Here is a 15,540-nt window from a genome sequence, read left to right on the forward strand (position 1 = left end):
TAAGCAAAAATGTTCCACTCAGACTACACCCTTCAGGTAGAGTGAGAAATGGTGTGTGCTGAATATCCAATGTTTAAACAGTACCTCTACTATGTGACTCAGATGGGTGAATGTTTCTTTCATATATAGCCCTACTTTTTTTAAGTATACCCAACTTACTATACTATGGCAATGTTAATGTGATTTTTATCACAACTTGGGTTGGCTGTTTATACTAAGATTAATCTTTGAAAAGCTTATGGAACTACTTACTATATTACGCTGTGATACCTAAATATCAAAGTCATTTCCTAAGCAAAATTATATGACATAAATTCCATACAGAGTAAAAAACAGTGAATTCAATCACTTTCCTAAATTGATAAACTTTGGTACAGATATAGATAAACTTAATATATTTTGCCCAAACTGCAGGCAGTGAGAGAAACCCAACCATAATCTAACAAGTGCTTACAGAAGACTAAACAAAGAGATGGGGTAATGTAACCAAGGACAGTCTCCCTTTCTTGTTTCTCAGCTTTATTAATTCATTTATAGAGCGAATATATACTGAACACCCATTATGTGACTGGCACTAAGGATATGGCACTGAAGGAGACAAGTAGGATGCAGGTGGTGGTGGTGGTGGTGGTGGTGGTGGTGGTGATGATCGTGATGATCGTTTTAAAAGAATTAAAATGTAATTTTATTATTATAATGATTTGTTAGTTAATTATCATAATTCAACAAAGTGGATTCTATTACTATTCCCATTTTACAGATGAATACATTGAGACTAAGAAAATTGAATACCTTGCTCTGGGTCATACAGATAGAAATGAGAGGAAAAATAATTCCTGGCCCAACTCTATTCTTAAACTACTTCCCCACCACAACCACCGTAATATATTAAAGACCATAAATTACCAAACCCTGAGCTATGCCTTTCATAAACATTATCTCATTGAACCTTCAACAAAAATCTAGTGGGGTCAGTATTATTCCTCTGGATTAGGATTATCTCAATACTCAGTACTGAAGAAGTTTTTTTTAAAAAAGTAGGTAGATTCTGAGTAATGGTGAGAACCTCTTTGACCATTTCCCTTCCCTCCCCCTTTTTTAAGACAGAAATCCTGCCTAAGGAACTTCTTATTGCACAAAGAGCTTAGAAATGTTTTTTTCTAGAAGTAACAAAGCCTAAAACTTATCTTCCCTAAAGTTTCTATTTGGAGGCCCAGAATTTAAACCAATACATTTTGATCCCAATTTATCAGAGTTCGCCACTATCACAAACCCTTTGAAAGTCTGCAAATACACCTACAGATACTGAATCAAAGTTAGGAGAAACCATGGCAGAGACTTTCAGGTCATCTTCTCTCTCGGTCATAGGCCAAACACCTGTAATTTTAAGAGAAAAAAAAGTATTTACTCATAAAGTAAAACTTGCTGTATATAGTTGTTTTAAGGTTTATCTATACCATATATCAAAAATATACTCACGAGTTGAAAAAACAAAACTGAGGCATTACAGAATGAGAAGCTTTATGCTAATTCTTTCCCCTCTACATTACTAGAAAGAAAAACTGTCTTTTTCCAAAGATATTAGCTAAGATGTGACCCATTGACTGACCAGTGTCAGGAATTTCAATTCCCTATCCTTAGCTACTGGTAGAAGCCCAAAAGAGTACAACCCTTTTGAAGGTAAACTGGCTATAATTATCAAAATGTAAAATTCACCAAAAAAATGTAAAATTCACACACCCTGTGACTTAACAATTCTACTCCCAAACATTTACCCAATACTCATAGACATGCCCAAGGAGTTTCTCTGTTGCTAGTAATTATTAAAAACAAAAACAGCCTAAATCTAAATTATATTTCTATTAATAAATAGTTAACTAAATTATGGTATATCAATACTGTGCAATGGTCCAAAACCCAAAACTCTAAATAAGAGTGCTGTCCATCTTTATATACTGACATGAAAAGAACTCCAAGATATGCTATTGATTAAAAAGAAGCAAGATGTAGTACAATGTCTCTAATACACACGTATTTGTGTAAAAACAATTATATAAACAGTAAAATTTTCTCAAAGAATACACAAAAACTCTTAATAAAGGTTACCTTTAAATAATCTAGTGGAACTAAGACCTGGGGTTTATGCTTTCAGTACTGTTTGAATTATTTTGACCATATTCATTTTCTCTTTACAACTTAAAATTTCACAATTTAAAAAATGTTTATAGTGCATAATGAGATATTATGAACAAGTTATAGAGATCCTAAATAAACAAGAAACATAAATAATACATATGCACATACATATGTGTGTATATATACATATATATATGACAGATTATTGGCTGTCCCCCTAACATCCATTCTTCCCTCCTCCTTCTTTGTGGCAGAACACTAATTCTGTTGAGGCATTCACCTCATCTCAAAGTTATTGAATTGGTCAAATCCCATCATGATGATTTCATTCCCCTGACCTTTTGTTGTTTTAGTCGTGAGCATGGAGCCTAATCCTGGCAGATGTGAGGTGAGGAAAGGTGGGAGTCGGCATGCTGGTACATGCTTCTGGGAAAGCTAGTCCTCCCTAATAAATGGGGAGACTTGGGAGAAATATCTCTCTTCTTCCCTGGAAATCATACTTGCACATAATGCCTGGAACTGCTAAAATCACCCTGTGACCCTGAGAGGAAACATCCCCCCACACTGAGGATGGCTGACTGAAAATATAGAAAGCACCTGGATGATGTCACATGAATCAGCTGTCTCACAAAGAGAAAAGAACCGCCTACAATTGCCACCAGGCATTCCCACCAATATTACACTGTTTGGAATAAGAATTTCCACAACTTAGTGAGAGTACAAAAGGCTGCTTGTTGCCCACCCAGTAAAGATTCTTCAGTTCTTTTTTACTAAAAAAGAGTCCAATTTTATCCTAAGTAACAAAGTGCTCAACCAAAATGCTAAATTTCCCAGGCTCTTTTGCAGCTTGGAGTGGCCAGTGAGATGTAAGTGGAAGCTGTTCAGGGTGTGGCTTCCAGGAAAGATCGTTAAGTGGGCTGACTCAGCTGCAGATGTGAGGGCAGGAGTTCCAGAAGCCATCCTAGACCAACAGAAGACCCTGGGTGAGAAGGAATCAGAGTCCCTGATGACTTTGGAACTGCCAAATCAACCCTGGACTGTCCATTACTGGACTTCTTTTCCATGAGAAAGAAATAAACCTGTGCCTTATTTAAGCACCCTATTTAGGCATTCTGTTATATGCAGCCAGACATAACCCTGAATAGCACATCTTCCAACAGGGTTACCAAGTACAAATGTTTCTACTACGCAATGGTAGAAGCAACTTAGTTATCCTAGACATATTTCAAATGGATGAAGACTTTCATTTATACGCCCATGTCTTACTGCTCTCTTTCCCTTCCTGAAGACACAACTATGCTGTGTGGGAGTCTATCTCAGTATTGTACCCTTTCCTTCACATCCATCCCAAGTAAAGAACATATCAACTGTCTAAATAAATCATAAGGAAACTCTGTTTTTGAAAGTGCCCACTGATAGATGTTGTTGACTACTAGTAACAGAAATGCAAGGCAGGATTCTCACTAATGAGTTGAGTATGAAAAGCTTCAAAATCCATAAGCCATACAGAAATTATTACTATAATTTCATGCTTACAACATACATCCCTCATATAACTTACACACATAAAATCAGCTTCAAAAATACTTTTATTACAGTAGATAATATATACCATGTGTACAACAAAATATACTCTTTAAATTGGCTTTACATTTTGCTGCAATTCTTGCTTTGAAGAAATAAAAAAGCTTTTAAGTGCTGAACATAACCCACAAGACTGTGAACTTCCTTTTTGCAAGTTAAAGTCACTGTACTAAAATAGGTGGCATTTAAATGAATAATGAGGTCATCAAAAAGTTCAGAGTTTTAACTTCTCATAGTCTTCTGTAATGAAATGATTTGGTGCTTTTATATAATTACAGGTATTTTAATGAACAAATATACCACAATTTTATAAGTGTAGAGAATACTAAATTTTTTCCATATCTAGAAATAAAATATGTTAAAAGTCTCTCTTTTTTAAAAGAGTCTCGGTTTCTTTTTTAGGAATAATACCAAATGATGGTGGCAAAGAAGGGGCAGAGAACTTCAAACATTAACTTTGAGGTTATATAAATAATAAACTTTGCACTCAAGTCTGTAGGTACATCCCTAGCTTAATTAGCACTTATTTCAAGATACACAGAAGAATCAGGGTAATGACAAGTAAAACAGCCTAACCCTTCTCACCCAGGGGAATCACTATGGCCACCAAAAAATAACTTTTAGCTGTAAGGGATTTACCTGAGAAATGTTTTACATAATCAAGTGTTCATCAAAATATCGTTAGCACATTGTTTATGGAAAGGCCAAAATCTCAAGACACAAAATTTGGAGTGAAAAGCCACATTAAATTTATTTAACCAACTCTGGAAATTTCATGTTTCATATGTATGCCACTCTTCTCCAATTACATTTTTAAATGACAAAATGAGACTTATATTCCATTAATTCCAAAACACTAGTATCAAAAATGGAAAAAAATGTGCAATATGACACATCCAGTTTTAACTATTTTCTATTTGACATGAGGGTCCTGACAACAAATGGGTTTTTAAATAATTGGAGGTACTTAAAAGACCTAAGTTTCACTTGCTTACTTTCAAAACTTTCTAAGAGAACGTGTAAAACCAAAGCATAATAATTTTATTTTAATATTAATATTTTTTAAATATATTATCTAAATTCCTCTGAATGTCTCTTGGTAATATGGACTCAAAAATACATAAATCTAGGAAAGTGATTGGACCAGGATTAAGACTGGCTCTGTTGTTTTGGTTGGCTTTTGATGCTCTGCTTCTTTTATTATTCCTGCTTGTTTTAACATTTCTTTTATGTGAAAATAGTCCATATTTTTTCTCATTAAAAAAATACTTTTACCTGACCCTGAGAAGGGAACTTAAAGTAATGCTTTTCACATGCCCAACTCAAACTGCAGGATTGCTGTTTTGTTTCTCCTTTTAATTTACAGTAAAATTATACCCTTGTGAATCCCAAAGTAAGATAATATTGAGTTATACAAAACTCAAGAACTGAAAATATCATCAGCCTCTGAGTCATTAGAAATCAGCATACCACAGGCTACACTCCATTTGGATGGCTAATTAACTACAAACATAAATTATATCACTAGGCTGCAAATGACTACATTTTTAGTAACAAAGTAGTAATTCACGTACTGCTTTGATTTCTTTTAAAAGAAGCAACTAAAATTTTTTCAGGGATATTAGAAGTTAATAAATGATCACTCTAAACCTTAATGTAATTCTAAAGGTCTAAAACCACTATCCAAAGAAATACATGTTCCTTTCTTAGAGTTTAAAGAAAAAAACTCAGCACTGCCCCTGAAACACACTAACAAAAGTATTACCTTAAATAGGACATATTTTTCAGAAGCCATAAAGTACAAATTAAGCACAAAGACTAGTATGTTAAAGAGCAATGCTGTTTTTACAAAAATGACTTTAAATAAGCCTGGGGGAGAAAATCAACTAATATGTACAAAACATTATCCATATACAAAATAATATAAATTTTACACTGAATACTAAAATCAAATAATAAAAAGCTGCAAATGAGATACCTTGTGATTTGTTAACATCTTTGATGATTTTCTGAAGTTCTTTCAATTCTATATCAAGTTCATCATAGTTTAGTTCTCTAGATTCAACTTTTGGAGCTTGGAACAAAGAAGGGTCTGTCCCCAGGTATGAACACTGCAAGTGACCATCATCACTCAGAGTGACTATCACTCCCTTTAAATCACTACAAAAAGGAAGAGAAAATGAGACATAATTAAAATTTTTGGTGGATTTAGACTTAATCTAGACCAACTAGATTTTCATTCAATTCAGCTTCAACATACCATTAAGAAAATGACTATATAATGTATCTATTTCTAAAGTTTTACATCAAGGACTCAATTTAAATGTTTCAAACATGATTTACATTTACAGAAATATAACAATTATTATTAAAGCTTCCACTTTTGGGGACATAACTATGTGGCAACTTCTGCTCTAAGAGCTTTTCAAGGTCTTACTTGTATCATTCAATCCTCACTGCACCTCCCACTTGGCAGATTCATAATAAGCAGTGAATAACACGTAGGAGCTACAATGGGTCAAGAGCTAGGCTACTGGCTGGCTGAAGACTAGGGCTGAGGCACAGGAGGAAAGATGGGACAATCCAGGGGAATGGGAAGGTTAGTGGAGGAAGCCCTACGAGGCCTTGAAGAGAAATGTGCCCCCTGCTCTTTTCCTTTTCCTTCTCTCTACCCTGGGGACATGCTTCCCCTCCCTCCCCAGGTCCACTCACCATGGCTTCCTTCACATGCACTCCTATTCAAGTAGCTCTCTGGTCTGTTCTCTCTTTCCCTTCACTCTTAGATAGAAGTATCCCATTTTCTCATTTAGTAGCTCTTTCTCCATCACTCTTCTCATCCTGATTATCTCTTTTCCTCCCCATCCTTTCACTCTTCCTTCTCTCTTAGGCTCCCTCATCTCTGTTATTCTCTAGAAATAGCCATAATATATAAATTATAGATAACTTTAGCATAAATGCTTAAAAATAAAAGTTGTACGTTTTCCTGAACTTGCTATAAAAAGTAGTTGAGATGAACACTATTGGCTTCCTCCCTACCTTGCCCAGAGGAAAAAAAATTCAATATTGCCAGAAGTCATTTTGAACTGATATAAAATGAATTTGTTTTAGATTTGTTTGTTGTGTTTTCTATTGGTCTGTGATTTAAAAAAAAAACAAAAAACAAGTTTTCCAACACTTTTCTAAAGGTTAAATATTAGTCAAAAACAACAGAAAACTTGAGAGAGAAAAGAACTTGAAAAGAAGTGTTGCTATTTATCTGAAGAAAAGGAGTTAAGGTATATAAGGGTCTAGGACTCATTCAGAACAAATAAGAATTTTTAAAACTCCCCAACTTTGGGTCACGGCAAGTGGTCAGCTCATTAATCTAAAAGCTCAACTTGATTGACAGTAAATACTACCATTGCTCAATCCTTCCCATAAGGTGGCCACCAGCAACCACTTCACCACCTGCCTTCAACACAATATTCCTGTACATACTTTCTCCAGGATATATACATAATTCTGTAATGTGACTTCAGAAAAATAAAAAATAGATTAGTATCACTGATTTGATAGCTAAAAAACTAGCTAAAAACTAAAAAGGGGACTTGGGTTCTAGCTCTGACTCTGCTCTACGTAGCTGAGTCAACGTGGAGAAGTCTTCGTAAATGCTTTATGTCTAAAATGAGAGGGTGAAACGAGATGATCCTCAAAGGTCTTTAAGTTTAACAAACTGGTTCCATCAAAATAGCTCAGAAAATAAATATTCCCAAATAAAATTATTTTCCTAAAATAAAATGTTTTCACCCCTGTAGTATCTCTGGGCCTGACCCTTTCCTTGCAGGCAACTGAAGCCACTTAGTGGCCATGGAAATCCCAACTTCCAGCTCTGACAAGCCCATTTCAAGAGGGCAAACCTCTGTCCCTATTTAGTTAGTTGTGACTGTAGTCTGTTCCCCATTTCACCCAGACCTACTAAAGTCTGAGAATACAGTAAGTCCTAAGGAAATGCTAGGAAACTAAAAGGCAGAGCTTCTCAGACAATGTGGGGATCATCTGTTCTTTGAATCCAAAAGGGTATTTCCATTTTATCTTCCCCCTTTGAGTGATCCATTATAAAGGAAACCTAGCATGAGGCATTACAAATATATCTCACTATCCAAATTTATTTGGTCTTTGAATTGGATAGCTTATTACGGAATCAGTTTCATCCCACTGTTTTAGATGGCAAATAGCAACAATTTAGATACAGGGATTTATCTAAAAATTTATCTGAACCTATTAAGTTGTTGAGTTCAGATAGAGAGAGTTTGAATAGTAGTGTATACACATATTTCTTCAGCGTCTCAAAAAGAAAAAATTCTTTACTGGTGTTTTGAGGTGTCCAAACAGAAAAGGGAGGAGCCAGGGTCTTTACCCACTCAAAGAGCCTAACAAGAGTCACCAGAATGTCTTAACACTAAATTACAAAACTTAAGCAATTTACTTTTTTCTTATCAGTGGTATTAGAGCCATTACATACAATTTAGATCAAATAACAGAAATTTAGAATAGCTGAATTCATTTAACATTGCATGTTTTATTCCACAGGAACACTAACACAAGCTCTAAAAATTTTAGAATAAATCAGTGAAATTTCTGTCTAAAACATCTATGATGGAAAAAGTACTTTGACACAGGCCTATACCACTACTTAATACATAAGTAATGTCATCACTTGGTATCTTAAATGCAAAGGAAAATTTTAAATTATATATATATATATAAATATATATATATATATATCATTCCTAAAGTTAAGCCCAACCTAAGTATAAAGTCCAATTTGAGTATAAAAGAGAATACAATCAAGATTTTTTTAATCTTTCTACTTAAAGAACATTTTTAAAACAATATTGTCCATGTGAGTTAATGTGTAAAATTTTCTGAGTGATAGAATTTTATGTTAGAAGAAGCCATCAAGTAAATCAAGTATTGTGTACCTTATTACTTACATCCTTAGAGTTAACACTTTCAAAATGAAGGTCTCTAGATTACTCTGGTCCTTGAAATACATCAGCTAAACCAAGGAACCAGAATGATGTATTTTATGAGGACTCAAGGTCAAAGATGTTATATTGCTAGGACACACAATAATTTTGTGATTTTAGCAATGGGGCATGAAATTAAACAATAGAGTTAGCTCAGGAAACTGAGGGTAATTGTTTCTTCATTCAGTAAACAGATCCTGGCCTTAACAACACATTCAAACAAAATTCCAGATGGATTTTAAAAGTTAAATTAAAAAATATGAAACTACAAAAATATTTATCTGCCCTTGGGATGGAAAGAACTTTTGCTGCAAGAAAGCAATAGAGGACAAAGCAAAGGATCTCTAAATTAAACCACAAAAAAATTTTAAACTTGTTCTATGCTTTAAAAATACATCACAGTAAAAAGAACACAAGACAAACAAACTGGGAAGACCTTGGCAACCAACATAAATATATGATTTAACTTGAATCATATGAAGTTGTGGATATTCAACTGTTTTTGACCTATAAAAACAATTTTGTATGTTTCATCTACTATGTAAAGAACTCTTACAAGTCAATGAAAATGAGTATATCTCAAAAGAAAAAGGTCAAAGAAAATGTACAATTCACTTGAATCAGCAACTTAAAGGTTAAATAATCTATGGAATTAAAACTTTTATCTAGTTCTCTTTTTCTGACAAGCCCAATCTATAAAATGAGCAACTTGAAAGTATTTGAAATACAACTCAAAAGATAAAAAATGAACAGTTTCTTTTGCTAATACAATAAAACAAATGAATAATTGCTTTAAAAACAAATGAAAAGAACATGCACTGAATCTAACGGTTCTTGTCCAGCTGCACTTTATGCAAAATAGAAATATTTTAAATTATCAAATCATCAAAGTCTGGTTTTTATTATGATATACAGATATCAAAGAAATCTTAAAAACTTAAATTTTGGATTCTTTCATGCCTTTACCAAAATAATACTGAAACAGAAAACAAAAAGTAGGAAGGTGCACGATTTTCATCTAGTCTCTTTTTTATTTACTATCTGCCTCTCATTTCTCTACTATACTTCATTTGCTCATCATTCACTCACTCATTCATTCATTCATCAAATATTTTCAAACACCTGTTATATGCAGGATGCCATTTGAAGTGCTATAGAGCATACACAGATAAAATCAGAAATTAGCTGAAAAAGATTGCAACCCTGTAAAAGAGTAAGACATGCATCTCGATAAGTACGCATGGGGTGGAAAACATAAGAGCTATAAGACAAGTATAAAGTACTTTAGTGTTCAGAAGTAGGAATGTCATTTCTAGCCAAGGGGATCAGGGAAATTTTGATGGAGGAAATAAAAGCTTAAGCTGGACACTGAAATTCAGTCTATTCTTCAGATTATTTCTGAAATCTGAATTAACTCACATGTGATTTGTAAGCAAGGAAATGACGTCAATAGAACTTTGAAGTTGGTTCATACTCTTTTACCCATCGCCTGAATGTTTTGAACCTCCAAGTAGTAGCAGGAAAATATAGTACATGACTATATACAAAGCACCATTATTCCACTGTTCTTTTTGGCTCAGTTTGCAAATATGTCCTGGATTGAAAGTGCTTCCTACATGGTTCTCATGTTCCATTTGTCTTTTGCTCTTTTTTCCTCAACGCTTCCTTCACGCTACCATCATCTTTCTATTTAAAAGTAAAGTCCTATTTTAATATGACTGTTATTTGGGTTTGGTTTGTTTGTTTGGTTGATTGGTTTCTTGGTTGGTTGGTTTGCTTTGCTTTGCTTTTTTGGTGCTCCAATCACAGTTGTATAAATTTTAAGTGATCTGCCCCACGACAATTTATTTTGTTTGTTCGTTTGTTTTTTACTTGACATATAGTTGATTTACAATGTTGTGCCAATCTCTGCTGTACAGCAAAGTGACTCAGTTTTACACGTATAGACATTCTTTTTTTTAATATTCTTTTCCATATGGTTTATCCCAGAAGATTGGATCTAGTTCCCTGTGCTATACCATAGGACCTTGTTGTTTATACATTCTAAATGTGGCAATTTATTTTTAAAGGCTTCTTACTGTTAACTTGTAATTTATTACATTATAACATAAATATCTGTAGTATTTGAGCCTTTGAGATTTGGAGAACAGGTGTGAAGAACATTCAGCATGGAGAACATGAGAGAAGAAGAGGGAGAAAAGTTTAGACTATGTATGAGAAAGAACAAGCAACCTGGATACAACATTCATTGAATAAAAAAAAAAAAAAAAAGAGGAAAGAGACTCTGGGGAATAAAGCCATCTAAAGATCTTAAGCTTTAATCTATGTAATTGTGGAACCAGTAAAGGCTTTTGAGCTAGTGAGTGACATAAGCAAAATATGCTTTAAAAAGATGTACCCTAAAAGACTCAATATAGTTTAAAATGTTGATTCTCACCAAAATGATCCATAATGTAACACAATCCAAATGAAAATCCCAGAAAGCTTTTTTTTGTAGAAACTAACAAGCTGATTTCCACATTTCTATGGAAGTGCCAAAAAAAACACCTAGAATGGCAAAACAATCTTGAAAAAAAGAATAGAGATGGAGGGCTTTCATAAACTGACTTCAAGACACACTATAAATCTATAGTAATTGAGGAAAAGGACTTGTGTCCTCTGCATATAAAGAACTACTATAACAAATGACCAAGACACACACACACACACGCATACAAAATTCAACTGGGCAAGACTTGCATAGATATTTCACAGAGTAAAGTATAAAAACTGTCAACAAGTTAAGAAAAAATGCTCAATATTATTAGCCATTAGGGAAATGCAAATTAAAATCACAATTCGCTACCACCACACATACATCAGAATGTCTAAATTTAAAAGATTGACTGCATTAAATGCTGGAGAGGATGTGGAGCAACCAAAACTCTTATATATCACTGGTGGGAGTGTAAAATGGTTTAACTAATGTGCACAAAAGTTTGGCAGTTTCTCATTAGACTAAACATATACCAACCCTCTAACCCAGCAATTTTACTCCTAGTTATTTATCTAAAATAAATGAAAACATATGCCCACAAAAAGGCTCATACATAAAACGAGATAAACAAGTTATGATACATTCATTGAATGTAACATACTCAGCAGCAAAAAATAAACCAACATTGGTACATGCAACAACAAAAATGAATGTTGAAAAATATTATGCTGGAAAAAATGACAGACATAAAAAGTACATACTGTGTGATACCATTTATATGAAGTTCTAGAACAGGCAACACAAATCTATTATGAAAAAAATATGAACAGTTGTTACCTGGAAGCAGGGAAGAAGGGGATTATTAACTGGAAAGGGACACAGGGAAAATTTCTGTGATGGAAATGTTCTATAACTTGAGAGAACTATGGGTTACACAGGTGTATATCCATTTGTCAAAACTGTACAGTTAAGGTTTGTGATTCCCAATGTATATAAATTTTACCTTTGAAAAAGGAATTAAAAAATAGGGTAGGCAGAGGTGTAGAAAAAGCCAGCATGCCAGAACACTGATAAGTGCTGAAGCTGAGCACTGGCTACAAGGGAGTTCATGATGCCATCCACTTACTTTGTATGTATTTAAACTTTTCCATAAGACAAAAATTGGGGGGTTTAAAAAGAAGCAAATAAAGTGTATACATACTACACAAATACATATAAAGTGATAGCACCAACACAAAATACTTTTAGTGATAACGTATGAAATCTACCTTGACATGAGCTGGGACCTGCCTCACATTTTAGCACCCATTCCCACCCTTATTCACACATGCATAAACAGACACACAGAACTTTTGTGTGTGTGTGTGTGTGTGTGTGTGTGTGTGTGTGTGTGAAATAGAGAGAGAGAAATGATTTATGTGAATACTTGGTATTTTTAAGTAACTTGTTGACATATAGCTACTTAAATGAAGCAACAATTCCACAGCAACTGATTCACTGGTAAAAAAAAAAACTAACAAGCCAACATGTGGGCCCATCAATGTGACCCTTTCCCCCCAAAATAATTAAAGGCATCATTATCTTTTGATGCTAACACTGACTCCTCTTTTAAAAAGTATCTCTTCCACAGCCAATCTTACTACCTTCAAATAAAATAGACCACTTTACTATACCCACTAAATAATACTTATATAATAGCATCTACAAAATGTTATAGCATTTCTTTAAATTTTTGCATGTTTGTCACCTTTAACCAGGCTGTTAATTCCCTCAGGGCAGGAATTATGTGACACTGAATTTGTGTCCCTCAGTGCCAGACACAATGACTTCATCTATATGAAATTTTCCAAAAGAGTTCAAAATTCACCTCTAATACTAAGTCATAAGCAAATACAAAAATACCACAACACTCCATATACCAATCAATAACTATAGACTAACAAATAAATCTAGAAGACCTCTGTAATTGTCCATAATACTTTAAATGGAACCCTTTAGATCAATATAAGATAAACCCAACTTTATTTACAGTTATCTACTGTCCCTTCCTTATTCCTTCTAATCATCAAATAATAAGACAATGCCAAAAGGAGTGGGAAGATAAGAATATGCAGGTGGTAGATCTAACCTGGCACTGAGCCTTGAACGTATGAATGCCAAGAAAGCTAGTATGCAAATATAGTCTCTCCCAAGGAAAATAAGAACATTTTCTAAAGTAAAAGTTCAAAGCAATGAATCTTTCCATAAATAAAACTAGATGTTGGAGTCCTTCCCTGATGCATGAAAGAAGACATGATTTGATGCCATAATTTTCTAATGTATTAAGCCCTTACCAGAATTAAGTCAGGCATTAAGGAAACAACCTGTGTATTTTTAGCTCTTATGTGTTGAGGAGTTACTTTTGCAATTTTTAAAAATAATTAGGCCTTGTTTGTTCTTCTCTGTATGACCATCTCCCAGGCAAAGCTTCATATCAATACCTTTTGACATACATAGTTTGTACCAAATACAAAATCTGGGAGCCAGGAAGAATCAAACGTAGAATCTAAGTTTCCTGATTCACAGTGAGGTATATTTTTGCCCACCATTCCATGTTGACTTCCCAAGAATGGAAAATTTAAAACAATTTTTAAGGTGTAATTTGAGGTTTGTGTAAATGGTTTTTAGTTATTATTGCTATCCACAATTAGCCTCGATAATCAAGAGCTGGATTATTTAATACGAGAGACATGGTAATTAGAATGCCCAAGAAAAGGACAAGTAAAATGGGGGAGCCAAGGCCAGAGTCCAAACATATCATAGTAAAAATAGCTCTGCCAAAAGAAGTTGTCACAGCAAATTGCAGAATTTACAGATGCTGTAGTTGGGTAGACTGAACAAAATACCATTTGTAGTAAAGAAATTTCTAAGCATCAAAAACTCAGACGTGAGCTTGCTCTTTCAAACCTATCTCTTATTAGACTTACTAGAAAGTCACACAAGACTGCTAAATCTGGCTAATTATGTTCACAAGACTGAACAGGTAAATTGCTAACCAGAAAAAAAAAGAAAAGATATAACTTCTAGAAGTGCCTATTTTGCACTGGGGAAGCAAAATACATTTATAAGGACTTAACTCTAACCTCTTTCATTATTGAAAATTATGTGTTTATTTAGAACTTACTATATCCAGGCATCATTCTAGATGTTATAGATAGATAGGCAGGTTACACTGGTCATTTTCCTCAAAGAACTTAAAGTACAGTGGCCATTACAGATATGTAAATCAAACAAGAATGTATGAGATGTATGAAGCATGCTCTGATGAATGATGGATGTAAGCAAGGGAACCAATAAAAACAAAGTGAAAGAATATCAAAATCAGACAGTGAGCAGAGAGAATGCTTTCTAGAGGAGATAACACAAGCAGGAATTGGATAAGAGAAGGAGCAGGGTATTCCAGCAAAGCATTCTCCTTAAAGGGGACACACACACACACACACACACACACACACACACACACACACCCCCTGCATAGAGTACAGGGCATTCAGGAGGCGCTTTACCAAAGCCAGAACCAAATAGATACTCAACAAATATCTATGTGAGTATCAAAGATGTGTCAGAGATAGTTCTCAAAGTGAGTACCAATGAAGAAATGACACAAAAATCTCTGTCCTCCAGGAGCTCACATTCTGGTAAGGAGAGGAAAAACAATGAACAAAAGAAATAAATATATAGTAAGTTCAAAGGTGACAGGCGCTATGAAGAAAAAGTAAGCAGGTAAAGAAAGACTCAAATTGGATCTAGAAGGAAAGACATGAGTTGCATAGGCTGGGAGGGCATTCCAGAACAGTGGAACAGCATTAAGTATTAAGATACACCTGTTTCCATCAACCAGAAAGTCTATTTCTCCCCAAGGGGATTCATATGGAAAAGTGGGGGTGATAAAAATTAAAGATGACAAAAATACAAAGGCTTTGAATGCCCTGCAAAGAATTGTAGACCTTACGCCACAAGCAATAGGAAACCACTGAAAGATCCTAATGGAGGAGGAACAATAAATTTTCTCAGTACTCCTCAATTTCATGTAGTATTTGACAGAACTGATCATGTCCCTCCCATTCACTCATTCCATAGGCACTCACGGTGCAGCTACATGATACTGTGTTAAAAATAATATTTTTAAATTAATACTATATTACATGTCATAAAAGGTTACAGAGGTGTGGTTCATCTCTGGTCACTAAGGAAGAAAGGTGCTTATATTCCATTCTAGATAACACAAGACCCTATGTGCTAAGTAATATAATGAATGAACAAAGTTCAATAGTAACATAGAAAAGGACACTATAA

The 15,540-nt window shown here is 34.2% G+C and overlaps 1 protein-coding gene across 6 annotated transcripts in view; it reads right to left on the reverse strand.

The window, feature by feature from the left end:
• BBS9 (Bardet-Biedl syndrome 9) overlaps window positions 1-15,540 on the reverse strand; it is a 465,641-nt gene that overhangs the window by 281,566 nt on the left and 168,535 nt on the right. For 4 of the 6 annotated variants that reach the window (XM_057549919.1, XM_028164767.2, XM_028164765.2 and 1 more), the window contains 2 exons: window positions 5,699-5,880; window positions 1,274-1,377 (listed from right to left, as the gene is read on the reverse strand). In XM_057549919.1, coding sequence (XP_057405902.1) covers window positions 1,274-1,377; window positions 5,699-5,880 — 286 coding nt within the window. The remainder of the gene's footprint in view (window positions 1-1,273; window positions 1,378-5,698; window positions 5,881-15,540) is intronic. The other 2 variants (XM_007175216.2, XM_007175220.2) reach the window with 1 other exon arrangement.

The sequence above is a fragment of the Balaenoptera acutorostrata genome, chromosome 7 (genome assembly GCF_949987535.1).
Source record: "Balaenoptera acutorostrata chromosome 7, mBalAcu1.1, whole genome shotgun sequence".
Taxonomy (NCBI): Eukaryota; Metazoa; Chordata; class Mammalia; order Artiodactyla; family Balaenopteridae; genus Balaenoptera; species Balaenoptera acutorostrata.